General features: G+C 47.4%; 5 protein-coding genes across 6 annotated transcripts; 4 read left to right on the plus strand and 1 right to left on the minus strand.

Annotated features, from left to right (window-relative positions):
• LOC8073924 lies at positions 1,817-2,628 on the plus strand. The gene has a single exon (XM_002452732.2). The coding sequence runs from the start codon at positions 1,936-1,938 to the stop codon at positions 2,335-2,337; it is 402 nt and encodes a 133-aa protein (XP_002452777.1). The 5' UTR covers positions 1,817-1,935; the 3' UTR covers positions 2,338-2,628.
• LOC8076056 lies at positions 8,121-9,242 on the plus strand. The gene has a single exon (XM_002452733.2). It carries the CDS (start codon positions 8,131-8,133, stop codon positions 8,764-8,766), a length of 636 nt encoding a protein of 211 aa, XP_002452778.2. The 5' UTR covers positions 8,121-8,130; the 3' UTR covers positions 8,767-9,242.
• On the plus strand, positions 13,177-15,264 carry LOC8076057 (LYR motif-containing protein 2). Of its 2 annotated transcripts, none has more exons than XM_002452734.2 (4): positions 13,177-13,318; positions 13,447-13,672; positions 14,732-14,901; positions 14,995-15,264. In XM_002452734.2, exons 3-4 carry the CDS (start codon positions 14,796-14,798, stop codon positions 15,135-15,137), a joined length of 249 nt encoding a protein of 82 aa, XP_002452779.1. In that variant the 5' UTR covers positions 13,177-13,318; positions 13,447-13,672; positions 14,732-14,795; the 3' UTR covers positions 15,138-15,264. The 2 variants fall into 2 exon arrangements, with proteins under 2 accessions (XP_002452779.1, XP_021314279.1); XM_021458604.1 differs by having other exon boundaries at positions 13,459-13,672.
• On the minus strand, positions 16,408-17,428 carry LOC8076058 (E3 ubiquitin-protein ligase EL5). Its single transcript, XM_002454460.2, has one exon. It carries the CDS (start codon positions 17,356-17,358, stop codon positions 16,888-16,890), a length of 471 nt encoding a protein of 156 aa, XP_002454505.1. The 5' UTR covers positions 17,359-17,428; the 3' UTR covers positions 16,408-16,887.
• Positions 17,633-20,468, plus strand: LOC8073925 (transmembrane protein 208). Its single transcript, XM_002452735.2, has 5 exons — positions 17,633-17,834; positions 18,619-18,812; positions 18,931-19,015; positions 19,632-19,700; positions 20,087-20,468. The coding sequence occupies exons 1-5, from the start codon at positions 17,751-17,753 to the stop codon at positions 20,177-20,179; spliced, it is 525 nt and encodes a 174-aa protein (XP_002452780.1). The 5' UTR covers positions 17,633-17,750; the 3' UTR covers positions 20,180-20,468.

Genomic DNA, 20,747 nt, shown 5'->3' on the forward strand with positions numbered 1-20,747 from the left:
ACGATGATAGATTGATAGCCCAACGTTAAGTGGGCTTCACCTACAGAAATCTACGAGAAATTAACCGCCGCAGAAACAGGACTTCTAATTCGTGCGTGGAGACGCATACATTCCTGTTCTTCTTCTTCTGTTGAAGTCAATGACTGTAACGTGTCAAATGTTAAGCTAGCCCGATCAAAAAAAATTTGTTAAGCTAGCCAGCCTGTTCTCTGTAAGAACAAACGATGCTTAATCCTCACAGTGGAACTGCTTGACTGCTAACGTATATATATCACAAATATGCTAGCTAGCAGTCAACACGACAACGCCGATCATTATCCCAGGAGCCTGCCCAGCCCATTCTCGGTCATCATATTTTATGAGCAGCAGCCTCATCTGCAGCAAACTGCAAACGTTATCCCTGCAAAATTATAATTTCTCCATGACTGGACAGCAGTGGCCGGGGTTGAGAATATTCGTCGAAACAATGAAATGAAATATGAAACGAACAACGCGTTGTCCAGCTCATCTAGCTAGCTCTCTAGCCGGCCACCGCCCCGTACGTACTGCGTCGCCTGATGATGGGGTCGCTCGTGCTCCGATCCGCACCGGCCAGCAGCCTCCACGGGATCGAGATCAATCATGAGCAGTAGAGCACCGAGTGCTCAACGGCCGTGGCCGTGTGGGCGCGAATTTGAAGTCGGTGTGGTGTGGACGTGTGGTACAGTACGTACCTGTATTTCTCCCCGTTCTTGGCTGCACGATGTGTGAAATTTTCTGTTTGCGTCCTTCGACGTGTGAGTAACCCCGGCCCTATTCGGGTCCGATCCATCAATAACTAAAACGGAGTAATACTGCACGAGAGCTCCGATCCTTCAGATAACTATAGCAGCAGAAATCAAATGTACAGTCGTAGTTACATTCGTTAACGCCAAACTGTGCCAGGTGCATGCGCCGTGCATACGAGTACATATACTACAGTACAACGAGAGCTCCTGCAGATAATTATGTGTAGGTATGCGACTGTCACAATATGCCTGCTCGTACTTGTAGTACTAGCATGCTAGCTACTGCACGTATCATACCATGGCATCAAGGACGACGTTCAGATCTGTACATATACATAAAAAAATTAAATAATCACTTCTATTTCTATAATTATAGGAATAATAAAAAAAAAGAACTCTGGTAACATTCAGAGCTGTACATGCCTCTGTGGGCTGCATCATAGTGTTGCGTTTTTGCTGGGGAGATGGCACATGAGTCCACTTGTAAAGCTGACGTGAAATCCAGATCAGACCTGTAGGGACGCGCGCACTGGTGCTAGTCTTCAGAAATTCTCCCGGTGGCATGTGATGCGTGGGGCCCGCCGGCTGCCCATGCATCGTCCGTAAGGTCCGAGTTTGACACGCTGCGACGTACCAGTACCATTAGTACATCTGTAATATCCGCAGTATTTAAACAACCCATCGAACTAAACATAATTAATCTATTATTAGCACATGTGAGTTACTGTAGCACTTAAGGCTAATCATAAAGTAACTAGGTGTAAAAGATTTGTCTCACGTTTTTCAATCAAACTGTGTAATTAGTTTATTTTTTTTATGTACATTTAATGTTCCATGCACGTATCCAAAGATTCGATGGGATGGACGAAAAAATTTTGGGTGGGGAAGGCCTAACTAATCCCGTGGAAAATGGGAAAAAGATTCCACCCTGTTGCGTCCCTTTCCGATCTTTACACAGACAGTTACCTCTGAGCTGTCTCACTCGTAAACCCCTCTAGGGCCTCTCTATATAAAAACCCTAGCTTTGGACACGCACAGGTGTTATATATATTCCTCCGTTGTTCTCTAGCTACTGGCGTTACAACAACTAGACAGCGAGACCAGGAGAGAGAGCTCAGCAGAGCAAACGAGAGCAGAGAGAGGCATCAGAGATCATCAGATCGGATCCATGGAGCTCGAGGCTGCTGCCGCGCCGGCGACGTGCAGCAGGAGGGGCGGGCGGAAGCTGGTGAGGTGCCCGCGGCTGCATCTGGACACCAAGACGGTCACGGCCATCGAGCAGTCCACGGGGGAGAGCGTCGCCGACGCGGTGGCCGTGACCGCCGCCGAGGGCGGCGCAGGCGCGATGCGCGTCAAGATCGTGCTCAGCAAGCAGCAGCTGAAGCAGGTGGCAGCGGCCGTCGCCGCGGGGGGCGGCGGCGCCTTCGCCGCGCTGCCGCCGGCGCTGGAGCAGCTCGTCAGCGTGCTGAAGCGCCAGCACGCCAAGAAGCAGCAGGCCGCGGCTGCGGCCGGAAGGCGCCGGGGCCGGTGGTCGCCGGCGCTGCAGAGCATCCCGGAGGAATGCTTTTAGCTAGGCGTGCGTATGTGTGTGCAGTAGTCTGCATTTCTTGTATAGCCATCTTTCGCCAAATTTTCGGGCTCTTCTTCCTGGGTCGCAACCTGCCGATTGATTGGGCCAAAATGAGCGCCCGATCGATGGGTTGCATCCCAAATTTGAAATGTCACGTATTTTAATCTGGCATTTGCCATTTGGATCCATCCATCGATCCAAAAAAGTTTTCCTCTCTGTGTTCCGAGATCATCATGTACATATTTTGATTCGATCAATAAATAAAAGGACAATGAACTGGGAAAAGAACCATAGCAGCGTGTCAAGTCCCTTTCTTTGCCGTCAAGCTGTTGTCCTGCTCCATGTGTGTGGCAGTGATGAATAGTACAGTACTAGTGATCTTGCAGATGCTTGCCCTGCTGGCTGGCCGCTGCAGGGGAATGAGAAATGGCCAAATGGTTGCCAGGCCACAAGATTCCTCTTAAGTACTAGTACGATAAGATCTATGTACACGAGAGGGTTACAGTTGTGGTTTATGCATGACCAGGAGGGAGCAATTAGTACAACGCCATGGCCTACTGGGTGGCCTGAGTGGTGTGTATCATCATTTGCCAACGTCTAATCAGCTTCAGTGCCGAGTCGATCGGATCGGATGTCATGAGAGTTTGCTCGCCTTGGTTCCTTAGGCTTGCACAGAGACAAGACAAGGCAATGCAGTGCTGTGGCTTGACGCTGTTGTTCATCGCCTGGACGATGTAAAAAGTGAGGTTTTCTCTAGCAACAATGGAGTACGTACGGGCGAGACAAGGTTAACTGTGGAAATAAAGAGAAACGAAGGACCAGCAGATCGTCAGAGGGTCTCAAGCCGTGCAAACTTTTTGAAGCACAGGCACAGCCGCCTGGTCCTACGTACCGGGTGTGCGTTCAGCGGCCGCTCTTGATGTAGGAAAAAAGTTTTCTGTTTACATGCAATCAATTACGCCCGAATGAATTAATTGCCGCCCTACCCAGAGAGTTACTCCTCCAAAACAAAAAAAAAAACATATTTGTTCATAAAAAAAGAGTCAAATAAAATAGATCTTGTTCCTTAACTTTTCTTATAATGTTATCATTTGTTAAAACATCAATTTTGTCTCATATTCGCTTTGAATACATATCTATTGATGCAAATTTATGTCATATACATATATATATATACTTTATCTGCGTCAAATTATAAGATATTTTGGATTTTCTAAATTTATAGGTTTTACTATATACTTAGACATAATGTATATTCAGGTGCATAGCAAAAATTGTGAATCTAGAAAAGCAAAAACGTTTTATAATTTGAATGGAGAGAGTAACTTAAATAATTGTTGATCAGATTTTATAAATATCGTTATCATCCTAGCTAGGATAGATGGAGTGAACACTTATCCAGGCTCTTTGGCGCCATGAAGCCGAGCTAATTATTCCCATGTTACTGAAAATGGCTAGTCTGACGTACGTACCCCGCAACGATATTACTGGCCTCCGCGAGTACCTGAAGTAGCGAAGTGGGGGATGTCAAAATGGCAGAGCCCGCCACAGGCCACACGCGTATGCCGCCCGATCTATTGACAGTTTGATGACTTAATTATTCACCGGTTGCAATTCAGAAACCAGCACAGAATAATGGTCTCAACTAATAGAAATGTACAATCGCAGTCCTATATAGACCAGTTCACACACACACATATACTCCCCACCCGTACCAAATTGAAGCAGCAAGCAATCAAACCACTTTTCTGACTGCCGCTATATATTCCACGAGCCAGGCAGGCGCAACTATCACCATCAGACCACCGCCGGGCGACGGGAGCATTCGGTTACCAGTTATACCACGCAGCCGCGATCGACCGGCGACCGGTGGCCGCGTAGACAAAAATGACGCAAAAAGAGCCGATAAACCAGCGAAAATCCAGGCAGGCTCCACGGCCGCCCGCCCACCAACGACGCGCACATGGGCCACGGCGTGGCGAGGCCATCATCCCTCGTCGCTTTGGCGAACTGTCCGGGCCACCACCGCTCGAGCCCAAAAAAGCCTCGCGTTCGCGGTCGCGGCGACAGGCTGACAGCGGACGCCGCGCCGAAGCGCAACCCGTCGCGACGACAGCCGTGTTGGTGACGACGCGCGCATGTCATGTACATGCACACAAGCGCTCGCGCGCGCCGAGCGGCAGCAGCCAGCCCGCGCCGCTGTGTGCCTGTGTCGATTTCCGATCGCGAGCGGCAGCCAGGCAGGGCCAGGCCGCGCATGTGACGGCCTACCCTGAAAACGACCGCGCGTGCCCCCCCCCCGATCGCGAGAGCTCCCGAGCACATCGCCATCGGAGACTTCAGGAGAGGCGCGGGCGGACGCGCAGCGCGACACGCAACGACCTCGGTCCGGGGCACGGAGCCACGGGGGAGCACGGACAGCAAAGCCTCGGTAGCATAGCAAGCGCACACGGGCACAGGTCTCGTACGCCGGGGGTGCGCACGCGTCCGGGGGCCGTGCGTCGCCGCATGGGCGGCCCGGCGATCGCGCGCAGGCGCGCGTTGCCCTGCCCCTGATCCGCCCCGCCGGCGCCGGGGCGCGCGATCCGGCGGCTGGGTCCGCGGGATGGCGGAACGGTCCGCTCGCCCGTGCACAGCCCTGGGACCCCTCGCCTGATCAGGCCAGGTCGCTGCCGCCGTGTCTGTTAGCACAACTGCACAGGGGTGTGTGGTGGTGTACTGGATGGTTGGACGCGTCCTGCTTATCCGCAATAATTTCGTTTGGCCCGACGCCGATCGGGACGTGGAGTCGGGAGCTGAGGGTGAGGAGGGCCCCACCTAGAGGTTGAGCATGGGTACGTCACGCTAGCATCAGCCTTGCGTCACGATATTTCCTCTCTTTTTTTTTATTGTTCGGGTTCCCTCATCTTTTGTTTATTTATTATTCGGCGGTGGGGCCCGGAGGTACTCGGAGTGCATGTTACCTGTGTGTCAAGACAATTCGTTGTACGAATATCTAAGAACTTGTACTGTAGTGAGGTAGCTATGTACGTACGCCTCAGTTGTGTTTTGTGTATGCCAAGGTTGATCACGTTCACCGCTTGTACGTTACTTGCTGAATAAGATGATCATCAATCGATTGGTCAACCTAGGGTTCAGCAGTACGCTAATTTTACCGTCATCACGTTCTTCATCGCGAAGTAACTTTGCAGCTTCTCTAAGCTTCGTCGGCCGGGTATTTCGCAAGAAACATCTACGTGTCAAGAAATGAGCATCACTCAACTTCGATCCCTGCCAGGTAGACCGACAGGTCGATCATCGTTGCGGCCGCAACGCTGCAAATCGTGCTCGATCACATCACACACACAGCCTCGCTAATTAACCGGTTGGACGGATCCGTCTCACGGAGACGAGACGATTCCATCGTACATCTAGAGCCGTACCGCCAAATAAACAGGTGTTAACGCAAATCTGGGATCGCAGGCAGAGCTCCTCTTCTGCAACATAGAACAATTCGCTTCCATGAAAAGGGGCGCCCTCTTCACATGCGTCTTGTCCGTAGTGTGTACAACTCACGTACTTGCCTGCATGGATTCCGGCCGCAAGCAATCAATTCAAACAGCAGCAGCTGCTCGGCTCCGGCTCGTATTTCACTACGGTTCCCGCGGCTGTACAGTACAGTAGTGTGCTCGTATAAACTGCACAGTAGAGGGATCGGATTCGGACCCCTGCTGCTTCCTGGAAGCAACCTCAACATGCATGCCCGCAGCCGCAGGCTGCTGCAGCTAGCAGCAAATGAATAATAGAGATTCAGCAAGATCCAACTAATCTGGCGGGGCTCGTGTATTAGCTTCCTATTCTAAGCATCTTTATTTATATCTATATATATATATATACTTTATTATTAAAATGCTAGCTGTCGCCGAGCGATGAGTCTGGCATGTGGGCCACTGCGACGATGGCGACGCTCTGTGCAGCACATAGACCTGTCCATGGTGCATGTGAAGAAAGCTAGGCGACCAGGCCAATGTTTATTTTATTGGAATATTTTTTGTGCGATGGTTTGCATTGCACCCAAAGAAAAACGGTTGCTCCGAGCTGCCTGCCAGTTCTCCACTGCATGTTACCTCTTCCTCCAAACACGGCAGGGCCATTGTACACTGCCACAGAAAACCAGATTGGGTCGATGCCCCCTTGCAGAAGCCAAATGACTGCGTACTTCCGTTGACAAGTTAGTTATAGCACTAATCATAAGCAAGCAGAGGACACCAACTAACCCTTCACAAGATTGCCACGTCTAATAAGCATCAGTAGCAGCGGCATGCAGCAGAGGATCGAGAATTCGTTTCACACAACCCCGCCCCGGCCCGGCGGCAGCTGCGGTGTGTAACTTGGCTCGTCTACGCACTCAACTCAACTCCCATATCTGAGCTGGTGTTGCGATCTTGTTCGTCTTTGTACAGCCACTTGGCGTGCCGGGAATAATAATAAGGCTGCCGCTACCGGCGGCCCGGCGCCGTCGTCGCGCGTCGCGTCGCGTCGCTAGGCTCGGCCGAGTCGTCACAGGATGGGCTAGCTAGCAGCTAGACGCTCCAGCTTTCAGGGCTTGGACCCGTGTTTTTGCCTGCATTATTGCGGGGGGAAATCGACCGGCTCCGCGTTACTATACGGCAATCAATCATGCAGGGTTGGTTCACCGTCCGCGTTGATCTTTCGGGGTGCTAATAATTAATCAACATGCTCGTTGGTGGTTTGATCTGATGGCCCTGATTTAGGAGAGAATTTTCTTTCGAGTTCTAATCCTCGTGGTGGTTAACTGGCGGTTATGTGCTAATCTGACGTCTTTTTCTAATTTGTTGGATTGGAGTGTATAAAAATTGCAGGATCAGTTTTCATCAGTGCCCCTGCGGCGACCGTGCGTTCGACTAGTGCTATCAGCACAACCTAGCTAGCTTGGTGATCATGCGGGTGCTCGATTCATCAATCGACGTCCCGTGTACACGCAAGGATTCGATCATCCGGAGCGCTGAAAGCGACAGTGCTACTAGCTAATAATATCTGAAGATTTCGATTTTTGCCCAAAACACCTGCCGCCGTTTCAGACGACGCCCGGCCGGCAAGCACCAGTATTGGCTTTGTGTACGTACCTCCAATGCCAATGTACTTGATCTGGAGCGTCTAAATATGAGCTCTGATCCTGATCGACCACACAATGCAACTGGAGATGCGTACGTGTACTTGTACGTGCAGCTGGAGTACTATCTAGGTATAGGCAGAAATGCGGCAGCAGACCGAAATATATAGTATGCGGGACATCAGTGGGAAGAAGCGGTAGCAACTAGCTAACGATGGATGTCTATGTCAAATACGCCACCTTAACCGAATGTACGTAGACTCCACGAGTCATCGGGGGACGGGGGGGCGCTTTGTGGCAACACGTTACTTGCAAGGGCCTCATCTCCAATGATTCCTCCATCTCACTCCGCGAGGAGAGGGACAGCCATGTGAGGCGCCCATATCTTTATTCAGCTCCCATCTCAATTAGTCCCTGTCTCATGATTGTTTTAATTTAGAGTCCTCATTAAAAAAAAGGTACCACCACCTCAGTTTTTGTTATTTTTACTTTGTCAAGCGCTACAATTAAGCGAAATTTTAATCGGACAGATCACAGGTGACGGAGTATGGTCAGGGTCGGCTGGTCCTGGTCGAGGCCCCACGTGTCATAGACATGGCTCAGCGTATTTGGAGACAGTTGTGGCTGCGCTCACCAAAACGGCCCGTGCCTTGGCCAGCTAGTATATAAGGCATGTTGGTATGGGGCGTCACATTACTCGGCAGCCCACACATTCACTTTGCCTTCGCTTTTGCCTTTGTGCTGTAACTTGCAAGGAACGTCGGCGAGAGAGCGGGGGTCAGGCGCACAGAAACTCCGTCGCCCGTGCGCGCGGCCACCCGCCGCCCCGGAGACCACACCGGCCACCGGCGCTCCCGACGATGGCGTCCAGGTGCTTCTTCCCGAGGGACGCGGCCGCCGACGGCGGCCGGCACCAGCAGTCGAAGGCCGCGGCGGAGGCGCTCGAGCAGCTGCACCACGGCGGGCGCCTCCTGTCCAGGGAGGACGTGGGCGGCGCGGTGCGCGTCAAGATCGTGGTCAGCAAGCGCGAGCTCAAGCAGATGGTCGCGGCGCTCGGCGACGGCGCTGGCGGCGCGGTGACCGCGGCAGCGGCGGCGGCGGCGGCCACCAGCGAGCGGCACCGGCGGCAGCGCGCGGCGACGGCGGGGGGCGGCTCGTCGTGCGCGGCGGGAGCGGCAGGAGGGCCGGGCGCCGAGCAGAGGCTGCAGTCGCTGCGGCGGCGCAGCATGCGGAGGGCCGCCGAGGCCGCGCGCCGGATGCAGGCCAGCGGGGAGTGGGAGCCCGGCCTGCAGAGCATCCCCGAGGAGGTTTTCTGAACTGATGATGACTGCCAGTACCAGACCAGTAGATGATGGTGGCGTTCTTTTCTTTGATGGGCTAGTAGTAATCTCTCTTGACTAATTAATGGGTTGGGGTTGGGTACGTTTTGATCACTGCCTTGATGCTAAGTGCTACTAGTAGATGCATGTGTACAGCGCTGTTTTGCTTTGGGCCCTCGTTATCATGGCTCCAATGGCTGCTTCATAGTCCTCGGCGAGTTTCTGCATTTTGCTGCCCTGTGAATTTTTTTTGCTTTTGTTTGTTTTTGGTATGAACCAACCAAAAGAGGAGGAAATTAAGAGATGTGTTTTGGACCTTGGATCACAATGCAAGTGCTGATGATTGATGAACTGCGGGCATGATCTCAATTCTGTAGTCTAACCTGTTGATGAAATGATGGGGTGATGGGTTATGTGAGGAGGTGGTGGTTCAGAGTAGCTGACGCCTGCCGGTGCCAGGATTTTCTTCTGTTTTCTCTCTTGTCCGGCAGTGAAATCTTTTGCCGGTGTTCTGTTCTGTCATGTGTGCGTGCCACTGTGAGGCTGTGTGAGCCCGTGAGTGAACGAAAGGGTGGTGAATCGTGAGCTCGACATGTGCATGTACCCCTACTTTTTACTGTCGAGAAATAGTTTTATCTTGTGTTGTCTGTCTCGCGGCCTTTTGGTTGGGCTTGGTTATGGAACATAACCAAAAGTATCCAGTGGTTAGCTAGGAGATGAGCAAAGGGGTACAGCGGTGCCAAGATTCCATCGCACATGGCCAGATGGCTGTCGAATTAAAGAAACCGATGGCTGCTTGTTGTTTCTGTAATCATCTGGTTGGCTACATGGCTTTGCCGGCATGTTGTGGCTCCTGTCGATTCTGTACGTACGGGGTTTCCATTTTTCTCTGCGTGGTATTGTATAGGATTTCGAATCAAAGTAAGGTGAGCAGATGCATAAACCTATGTTGTTTTGAGATTTTTTTTACAACGAAGCACACCAGCGTCTTTCATCGCTTTCGGTTTATGTGCTGATGTGGGGCTTCAACTTTATTTGAAGTACCAAAGTGTTGTGTAGTCTCTTACGTATGATCTTTTCTGCGACCTTTTAGGTAGTCTCTGAGTTTAATAAAGCATAGAAAAATGGGGTTCACCAGAAAAGCCTTTCTGTGTCAGAATCATGTACATATATACTCCTACTCCGCATTGCATGTAATCCGATGATCGGCCTCGAGTAGTCTTGTGCTCCATAGCTAAGCAACGGGCTACAGACTTGAATTCAGGTTTGGCAAACACATATCCTGAATCGTGAACGGTGAACCCAACATCAGCAGCAAATCATTGCGAACTTTTGACGAGCTTCCAATGATGCGTGTCCAAACCTGAACATCTAACCTCCCTGCTTTCAATCTCTGATAGTACCATCAGGCCAGACCTCCATGAACCACCGTTCTGCTTCTGCTGCCGGCCAAGTTCGCAGCAGGGATTCGGCAGCATTTATGTCCTGCTTTTGCCTTCTGTACTGGGGGGGCTTTGACATGCAGCACCGAACCGCTCTTGCCGGTGGACTGACAAATCAAGCTGACAACCGACGGTGCAGCGTCGATCGGTCCCGAAACCCGCTTCGATCTTTTGTGCACGCACGTCTAGAACGCGCGTTGGTTTCTGCAGAGTGCAGACACGTGTGTGGGAGATTGATCGAAATTTTGACGCCGCGTCGTCCTCGAGAGCCAAGCCACGGCCTTGTTTACTTCCCAAAAAATTTTGCAAAATTTTTCAGATTGCCCGTCACATCGAATCTTTAGACGCATGCATGGAGTATTAAATATAAATAAAAATAAAAACTAATTGCATAGTTTGGTCGGAATTGATGAGATGAATCTTTTGAGCCTAGTTAATCCATGATTGGACAATATTTGTCACAAACAAACGAAAGTGCTACAGTACCTGTTTTGCAAAATTTTTTGGAACTAAACAAAGCCCAAGAAGGCGATGACCGGGGACTGTGCTCCTCAATCTAGGAACATTTTGGAGATCGAAAAACGGAGTGTACGAGACTACGGGTTACTCGAGTTGACATTCAGACTGCTGCATCTTCCCATGTTCTCTCGTTGCAGTTTACTGTACTATACTGGCTTTCTTTTTTGAGATTTACTATACTGGCTTTTGGCGTATGGTTGCTGCAACGAACCTACGTTTGTAGACTTGGAAGTTTACACACAGTAGGTCAACACTCAAAACCGCTGCTGTATTATACTCTTCTTTCACTAGATAGCGTGGACCAATGCTCGCGTCGCGTGAATGCCATCACATGGTTTGCTCCCTCTTGTTTTTAACATGTTAGTATTAATTAGGTTTATACTAAATTAAACGTTTATATTTTTAACCATTAATTTTAAAATTTTGTACATGTTAATAACATAAGGTTTAGAGTAAAAGTCCGATTCACCCGGAAATAATTGATGAATTTGAAGGACCCCTCAAATTTCAATACCTACCACACAAAATACTTACCTTCCAATGATACACCTAGATAAAAGTTCATGGGTATCAAAGTTCATCTTCAACCTCAAACCTCTTCTTCTCGAAGCAGCATGACAATAAAATCTTGGAAGGACTCTAAGAGGGTTCCATGGGGTTAGTGGCGGTAGAGGGCAGGGCTTCAACCCTCTCCCCCGCCCCACCGCTAGATTGATCCCTAACATAGTGTCTGGTTTCTTATGATACATACGTTTGATACTTATAGGAAATGATATCCATCTATTGGCCAACAAGGTTCTGTGGGTGTTGTGCTGTTTTCACTCGGGTTTACCAAACTTGGTCTGCATGACTGATGGAGCTTTCGGATACTCTTGGCGACTGACGACGACACGAGGGCGTGAGACGCCTCCTCCTCAAGGTAGTAGTAATGCAATCTCCTCATCAACTCTCTTTACAGTCAATTTTAATCTAACACAATAACCTAACCTTTGCTAAACGTTGCTATGTAGTTTGTTGGAGGCATGATTCACCACCTCACTCCTCTGGTCCTGCTGGTCATACAAACTAGCATCATCAGATACCACCTCACAGATCCTCCTCGTTCCTTCGCTCACCTTCATCGTCCTTTCCATTGTGTTCGCCATGTTCAGGAGGACTCGTGCGGAGCTAGCAGCCACACCTGTGTGACCCCTATCTTTTCTTTCTTGTGTTAGAGTTTAGGCTGTGAACAAAAAATGTGGCGGCGGTTTTCTGTGGATAATTTTAAGTGTTTCTGAATGGTGTCCATATTTAAATCGAATAATATGATATGCATCCGTATCTTGGCTAGCTGATGTGTGATGGAAGGCCCAAAATAGATGTGGGCTAGTAGCGGGAAGAGGCAGTAAAAAGCCCAGTCGTGCGGGGAAAATAAAATCAATATATTATATAGTAAAAAACCTCCGCTAAACCAATTTGTGTACAAGGACCAACAATTGATTCTTTCTCATACATATGAACCGAATTAGATCTACAGGTTCATATTTAGGTCTCTTTGGCATGGTTTAAGCTCCTTCTGAAAGGGCTCTTTGTTGATTCCTTCTAAAAAGGCTTCGTCTTCGGTTCTTTTGTAAATGGCTATAGCCTATAGCCGCTCCTCTTATGAAGCACCGGTGGAGACAAAGTGGATTTGGATAACGTTTGGCAAAAAGGTTTCAATATAATTTGTATCAAGTCTGTGAGAAGTTAGAAGTCATATTTTTTCCTGGTTTTGGCTCTTATATATAGTAAAAAAACGTCAGTTCCTCCATTCTCCTTGTAAGGACTTGATTTTTAATGACCTTTTACAAAGCTCGTTGCAAGGAAATGCAGGAAACCAATAAAGGCGTACAAAAAAAGGTCTTATTAAACAATACAAAAATAATACAGAGAACAAACATGTTTATCATAATAAGGTATACAAGTGAAACTTTCAATCAGCTTGGTTGCAAGCTAATTTTTACCGTACCTTTTCACTGGTGATGGAATTTGTTTCCTGTCACTAGGGTTTGTTTGGCACAGCTCAACTTCACTAGTAAAGCTGTTTTTTTAGAAAATAGCTTCATGAGTGACTTTCTAGATGAAACTAAGCTGTTTTGGAAAAAATGTTTGGCAAAATAGCTTCACCAACTACTTCATGCATAGTTGAGAGAGAGAAATGAGGGAGAAGCTACAATAAGCTACTATTTTTCAGCTTCATCCAATTTATGTTTTTGTGAGAGAAGGAGAAAAACAGCTTCACCAATAAAATTGTTTATTGTTTTGGAAATAAGTAACAGCTCACAACACTTCATGAAGCTGTTGTGAGCCCAAGCCGGGGTTTGTTTCTGCGATCACTCATGGGCCGTGATTGCTTGCATGACGAGATGGTCCATTGGAGTTGGGCCCAAACTCGGCTGTTCCTGGCCTGAACGAACATGGCCTCACTGTGACCCTAGGGAGGGGTCATCGGCCGCAGAGCAGGAAGCCAGGAAGGCAGCAGCAGGCGGCACATCCTCCTCCCCTAGCTACGGCTCCTCCACCGTCTCCACTCGCCGCCCTTCTCCGCACCCGCCTCTGACCTCTCCTCGGTGAGGCACCGCCACCGCCCACTACTTGTTCCTTGTTCCTTGTTCCTTCTCCAGTAGTATGCCTTGGCTGCTGTCTTTCCCGCACACAGCCTTGTGAGCGAGCCTCAAATCTTGTGCGATGATCATAGCGGGCCAAGCAGGCAAGGAGCAAAGGTGCCAAAGGAGCGAGCGAGGAGATAGTTAGGCAGCGGCCATCGACGGCAGCTCGCGGAAAAGCGACGGAGCAGGCAGACATCCCAGCAGTGACGCGGCTGCAAGTTGGTTAGTGACGCGACCGCCGCAAGTTGGTCCGAAGGCGTTGCCCAGGTGCTGAGGCTTTCCTTGGTCTCTTCGCCGGCGACGAGCACCCATCAGGTACTCCCACTCCTCTTCCCTTCCCTTATGCTGTGCGAAGCTGAGCACCGAAACCCTAACCTGAAGCCATTTGCAAAAATTATTGGCCCTTTACTGGATCCGCCCCTGCGTGTGAGCTTACTTTCAGTGTATTAGTAGAATTTAGGCAACCTACACTGATTGTTCCGCGGGAACTGATGGAAAGTGGACTGCACTTGGTAAAATCCTCTCTATGGGCACATGATTTCATAAGAGATCTATATTTTTCAGACCAGTGGCTTAACCTTCTTGTATCGGCATGCCCTCGTTCATGAAAAATTCAAGATGAGATACTTTTGTTGAGTCTAGGCAATAGATTCTTTTAGTATCTATCCTAGTGAATAATGCATGATTATGCAAAGTTTTTTTTTTATGGAACTGGAGGGGCGGGAAAGCCCCTACAGGAGATTTATTATTAAAAAAAAGTAGAAGGTAAACAACTTACAATACAAAATTCAGAACAGGTAGGCTCAAGAAACAAAAAAAGAGGAAGAAAATTAGAAAGAGAAGACAAATTACAACAAGTTTTGGATCCATAAATCGAAAGTTTCAGAGAATCTGGTCTTCGCCCTTGGGGAGAGGAGCTTCAATTCCTTCAAGAAAAGAGCTTTGACTGAGAGAAAACTTGCTGGAGTCCTTTTGAAAATTACATCATTTCTAGCTGTCCAAATAGCCCAACACATTAGAATTATCACGGCCATAAAGAAGACAGGATGAGATTGATCTCTTATCTGGTTGATTGCTGTGAAAACATCATTGTCTGTCTGAATTGCGATCCCAATCAGATTCCAGCAGTCCTTGGCAAACTGACAGCTCAAGAATAGATGTTGAGTTGACTCCTCAACTGTATTTTGGCAGAGAACACAGTTGTATGACTCTAAGTGCATGTTCCTTCTTCTTAAGACATGCAAAGTTTTTGCAGTATGTCAGTGGTTGTTGAGTTTTGACTATGAGAAGTTCAGTATGCATAATAAACTTGTGTGGCATAAAGATGTCAAAGATACTATTAACTTCATGACCATTATATTTATATGATTGTAGAATTTCCAGCTTGCTGGGAGGTTTCACATGGATTGATTATTACTTGGCATTAAGTTGTTCTTCAATGGTGCATTTCATGGATTTACGGGCTTTCATCCTACGTACACATGTCTTGAAGCTTTATAGACAGGCATTGCGTATTACTCACAGAGCCCCTGTACATGCTCGAGGTTAGGCTGCTTTCTCTCTTACCTCTGCTGTGTGCTTGCTATATTTCAAGGTGACAAGGTGCAACTAATTATTCATTGACATGGTTTGTCCAGATGAGTTGAGGCAGACCGCAAGGGACGAGTTTGAGAAATATCGCCATTGTGATGATAAACAAAAGATTAGGTTTTTGATCAGTGAAGGGAAGCAGAGACTAAAAGGTCTTGATGAACTGCTTGACATGACAGGGAACAGCTAATCTGAGTTCTCTGTCTTTGCTTCTGTAATCAGCTTGTTCCAGAATCCAAATAACTAAATTCCATTTTTTATGAGAATATTGTTACAGAGATGCAGATTTCTTGATAAATCTTTCTAGTCTTCCATCATGTGAATGTTTCCATAGTCCATGCTGAGAAATACTGCTATACGCTTTGCAACTTTAACGGTATCTGGTGACATGGAGGCATATTGTTTTTCTTGCTTCTGCAAATTTGATTTCATACCCTATTGCTCTTTTACATGAAATGAGTAACTGAAATTGACTGTCATTTTTTGCCCCAAGGCTAACTTTGCTCTCTGCTGGAGAAACATCATTCCTTCCATTTTGCTTTCTCTCTGTGATACCATAGGCAATGACAGGTTCTTCACCTATAGCCCTATAGGCTATAGCCAGGAGCCCAGCATCCAATGACCTGGGGGAGGGGACACCCTGAAGTCCATCTAAGGCCTTGTTTAGTTCCAAATTTTTTTACAAAACAGGTACTGTAGCACTTTCGTTTGTTTGTGATAAATATTGTCCAATTATGGACTAACTAGGTTCAAAAGATTCATCTCATCAATTCCGACCAAACTATGCAATTAGTTTTTATTTTCGTCTATATTTAATACTCCATGCATGCATCTAAAGATTCGATGTGACGGAAAATCTGAAAAATTTTGCAAAATTTTTTGGGAACTAAACAAGCCTTAACATTATTAGAAGGCCCAGTCCGCTTTTTTCTCCCATGATGATGAATCGTCTTTTAAAAAAGGGTAACCCTCCAACCAAAAGGGGGGAAGAACACATATAAATCCCACTGCGAAAATTGTAAATTCAATTTCGTTCAGCATGACGATCCTTGTGCATCTGAAAAACTCGAGCATGTCTCGCTATTTCTTTTTTATCTCAATGTCTCGCTATTTCTTACAACATGTACAGTTGCGTTTGCGTACTTCTTCTACAACAATATACTCCCACTTCAGCAAAAGAATCCCTGAGCTGTGGTCATTCTCCGCCTAGTGCACAGAACATTCAGATTCCCCGTGATCAGGCAGCAGGAGAAGAAATGGAAATCCCAGCCCATTTCGTAAGGCCTTGTTTAGTTCGCAAAAATCAGATTCTGCTAAGGTACTACTAAAAAGAATAGCTTGCCAACACATAACCAGCGACATAATGGCAATGTAACTCAAGCAGCAATCGAAATATAAATTGATCATCTCAAACATTCATCAACCCAGTACTGCAAACAAGAAGAGAAATTCACAGTTTATTTACACAGTGCAGAAAATCCACCTCTGACTTTGACACATCATCTAAGGTGCAGAATTTCACAGTTTCAGTCATTCCTTCTGCCAATGACAGATTAATGACATTAAAATTCCGGAAGGAAAATGATGTTTTATTTGAGCATCTGACTGACATCATCTTTTTATTCAGTTCGCTCATCAAGAAGTCTAAATCCGTCGAAATGCGACGATCTGCTAAAAGAACAATGACCGAAACCTGCAAAACCTACTGATTTGGAGTAAGAATTCGAGGATCGAGTCGATGTACATGCAATCCCGTCCAAGAATCCTTCACAGAATCAAGTAGCCGCCAAGAATTCATCAAGAATCGCTCTCCAGAAGTACGAAGCCAACGAGATTCAATCGAGAAGGCTTCTTGATCGATGATCAGAACCCAACCAAAGAACTCGCCAAGGACCAAGAACTGACCCGCCAGGCGCCAGAGGTGACGCGCCGCCCCGACGTCAAGAATCCCAACCGGTCTTGGGCGCCAGCGGCGAGGAGGCCGCAGGCGAAGACGGCGGCGCAGCCCAGACGTTGCAGACAGGGCAGCGGGGCGAGATGGCGAGCCACTGGTCGACGCAGTCCTTGTGGAAGGCGCGGTTGCAGCCGGGGAGCACGCGCACGGCGCGGCCGGGCTCCATGGGGTCGAGGCAGATCGGGCAGAGCGCCTCCTCTTCCTCCTCCTCCTCCTCTCTGTCCGTGGACTCCAGCACGGCGACGACCCCGCCGAGGCGCATCAGCTCCGCCTCCGAGAGCCCGTTCTTGCCGCCCTTCTCCTCCTCCTCCTCCGTCTGGGGCGTGGGTGGCGGCGTCCGCGGAGCGCGGCCCCGAGCCACGGCGTCGAAGAGGTAGCAGAGCCAGACGCCGAGCACCCCGAGCATGCCGATGGCGAGCGACGCCACCGCCAGGGACACCGCCCACACCTGCGCCATCTTTCTCGGCCGCTCGGTCCCCCTTCTCCCCTTGATCGATCGGCGATCGCTCGCTCGCTCGCTTGTTCTCCCCGTGCCCGTGGGTTGGTTGGTGAATGGGTGCCCTTTGGTAGCGCGCGCTAGACCGTTGTCGAATCGCACGGGTGGGGGAGCAGGCGGCCTTTAATAAATGCTACTGCTGCCCACCGGCACCACGAACGGATAAATGGGCCTCGGAGCCCGGTTCGGCCCAAGAGGACCGGCCCAAGACTGGCTCGACTAGAAAAGGGGGGCTCGTCACTTCGTGTTGCGGACGGACGGTGTGTGCCGACTGCCGAGTAAAAACACGAGGATCCCAAGTTGTTCCCAGCACAAAGCGCAGGGGAAGACGACGAACCTCGAGCAGCGCGGCCATGGCGAAGCAGGGGGCGAAGAAGATGAAGGACGAGAACAAGAAGCGCTTGGAATTACTCTTGCGCATCATCCTCGTATCCAACGTGAGCACCCGCCTCCAATCTCCCCTCCCCTCCCCTCCTCTCCGTCGCGCCTTGCGCGGGACAGATCCACGAATCACTTCTTCGGTCCGTATAGGTTGCTGCCGTCTAATTTGTTTGTTGGTACAACCCGTGGGGTGATGTTGCGGGTGAAACTTAGAAGAATTGGACTGGCTAACTATTTGAAGAGGTGAAACTTAGAAGAATTGGACTAAGTATTGCGTGCTCATATTTTTTTTTCACTCTTTCCTGCAAGGCCGGAGGGGAATAACACTCTGCCTAGAACCGGATCTGGGATGCCACTTTGCTGTGGCTGGAATAAACTTCCCTGAGGATGGAATTAGGTGGAGATTTAGCTTAATTTAGTTTGGCTCAGTGGAATTACTCATCTGTGCCTGGTAGTTGCCTATATGTTCCTGATACACCCAACGACTAAAAATCTAGTGATAGATTTGTAATAGTTATCCACAAATAGCAGAAGATAGCGAATTGATGAACATACCAATTGAGCGCTCATGTTAGGGGGGGAAAGCCATTCACGCCCAGTACCCTTTGTTTTGCACCACTCTTATCCTACACATTTTGTTATTTAGTTCGGTTGCTTTTCTTATTTTTTTCTTGTGGTGTGTTCTTTCTCATGATATTTTGTATTGATACATTATGTGATTCAAGATGGCTATACTTTGTGGATGTTTCCGTCTATTGCGTTTGTTGACCTGCTGGAAGTATGCCACCAGCTAATTTGGGTTTATAAGGACTAGCTCATATATGTTTCCTTGTTCTACAGGCTATTTACATAGTGGTGAGGATGGCTATAATGCATTCATCCTTCACTTGGAAGCATTGGATTGGCCTTATGGTAACATCAGCCGCATATTTTCTTCCATATAAGCAACTTGCCAGTATGGCAAAGCCAGTTTACTCTGATAACGGAGAACTACTGGATGGTGGCTTCGATTTGAGCACTGGTGGGGTTTGCGAGTAAGGAACTGCACTAGACAGTGTACCAGTCATCTTCTATACCAACTCGCATCTATGGAACCTTTTGTTTTGACTCCCTTCAAACTGCTGAACCATATTTTTACTTCTTGTCATGCAGGTATTTATATGATGTGATCTACATTACTGTCTTTGTGCAGCTGATGTCTATTATTTCTGAAAAATTTTGGTGGACATATTTAGTGGTAAGATAATGCACACGTCATTATATTTGTATTTCTGTTAAGTTACTTTATATTGCTGCAAATAGCAGGAAATATGAAAAAAGTACCTTTTGGGCCCAATTTGACTGCATGCTTCTGGTTCTGCTTTACAGCCATTTAGGGCATGTTTGGTTCCTCTTGCTAAATTTTAGCCAGCTAAAACTATTTTAGCTACTTTTAGGTGACTAGTGGAACTAAACTATTTTAGCTCAGTGTGTTTGAAAGTTTAGCTACTAAAGTGATTAAAACTTAGTAAGGGGAACCAAACAGGCCCTTACTCATTTAAGCTTAACTAAGCTGTCAGAAATGGGAACAGTGCTCATATACATTAGCTGATCTGTGTCTAACTTGTGTTTACTTGCTAAAAACTGCTTTGCAACTTGGTAGCAAACAAACTATTATGTAGTTTGAACAGCCAATGCATATTACTACCACACCACTAATCACTGTTTATTTCAAGTAATCTTGTTCTTGCATTGTGTCATTTCCTTATTTTCTGTCACAAAAGATTTCCTTTAGGGTTTCCAAGTTCCAAGAGAGCTTGTCAATATCGCAAACTTCTTATTATTTTGCTTAATATTTACCTATTCGTTTGCAGATTCCAGCTTTTGCTGGATACAAGATTTTCGGTTTGTTGAGAGGAACATTTTTCAGTGGTGGCTCAGAGGTAAAAAAAAAATGATTGATCACTGATTTCAACATATTTTTTTTATTAGAATCTTTTACTTCAACCAAAAATTAAAATCTACAGCTTTTGGCTCCTATTGTAGGAGCATATACATCTATTTTGACATCATGTTGCAAAAACCTGCAAGTTTCTTCTGCTAACGGTGTTGTCAAGGTAGTTGTAGGTTTTTAAGAAAATTGTAGTTTTTTCACAAGGTATCAAAACAATTGCAGGTTTCTGCCAAAGGCCACAAAAGATGTAGTTTTTGCAACCTATGTCAAAATTTCTGTTTCAAATTTACGCAGACAGAAAATACCTGTATTTTTTTTAAAAAAAACTTTTCATTTATGAGATATAACAGACAAGTATCATATCTCTGTTTGCAGGGTGAAGTTGAAGATGAGAAGACCCGAAAGAAAAGGGAGAAGATGGAGAAGAAGGCATCTAGGGGGAAGATGATCAAAACTAGGACTCGCTGATATGACAGTTGTGCCCTGTTGCTTAAATGTTAGGGTGGTTTATCATAGCTGTCCGACTGAATTCCAAGCTGTTTGTCAAATATTCTATTGTGAATTCGTGATAGTGTTCAATGATGACTTGTTTCAAACAGTGAGTATTACGTAGGAAAAATGCCAGCTAATCTCCAACTTGTCTGATCAATAAGAAATTCCTGTGTAATTCCTGACTCTTTTTTGACACACAAGTCATACACCAACATTGTGGCATAGCAAATGGAATATCGTAAATACACAATGGTGAACTTTTTTACTGAAAGCTTGATAAGATCCTGCATCGAGGTAGCCATTGTTGTCATGTGAAATCTGGCATTATGGTTCTGAGAACTGGGAAGTACTAATCAATGCCTGGTTGGTAATAACCGACTAGGGGGTATTTAGTTCAAAAAAAATGCAAACTACTTTGGAATGATGGAATGCAAAATGCCAAAAATTTTAAATTTTTAGGGTCATGTTTAGTTTCATCTAAAATGCAGAATTTATTGTTCTCATGAGGGTCTCTTGAGGCTTTTTTGTCTCTTGAGGCCAAAAT

Source organism: Sorghum bicolor, chromosome 4 (assembly GCF_000003195.3).
Source record: "Sorghum bicolor cultivar BTx623 chromosome 4, Sorghum_bicolor_NCBIv3, whole genome shotgun sequence".
Taxonomy (NCBI): domain Eukaryota; kingdom Viridiplantae; phylum Streptophyta; class Magnoliopsida; order Poales; family Poaceae; genus Sorghum; species Sorghum bicolor.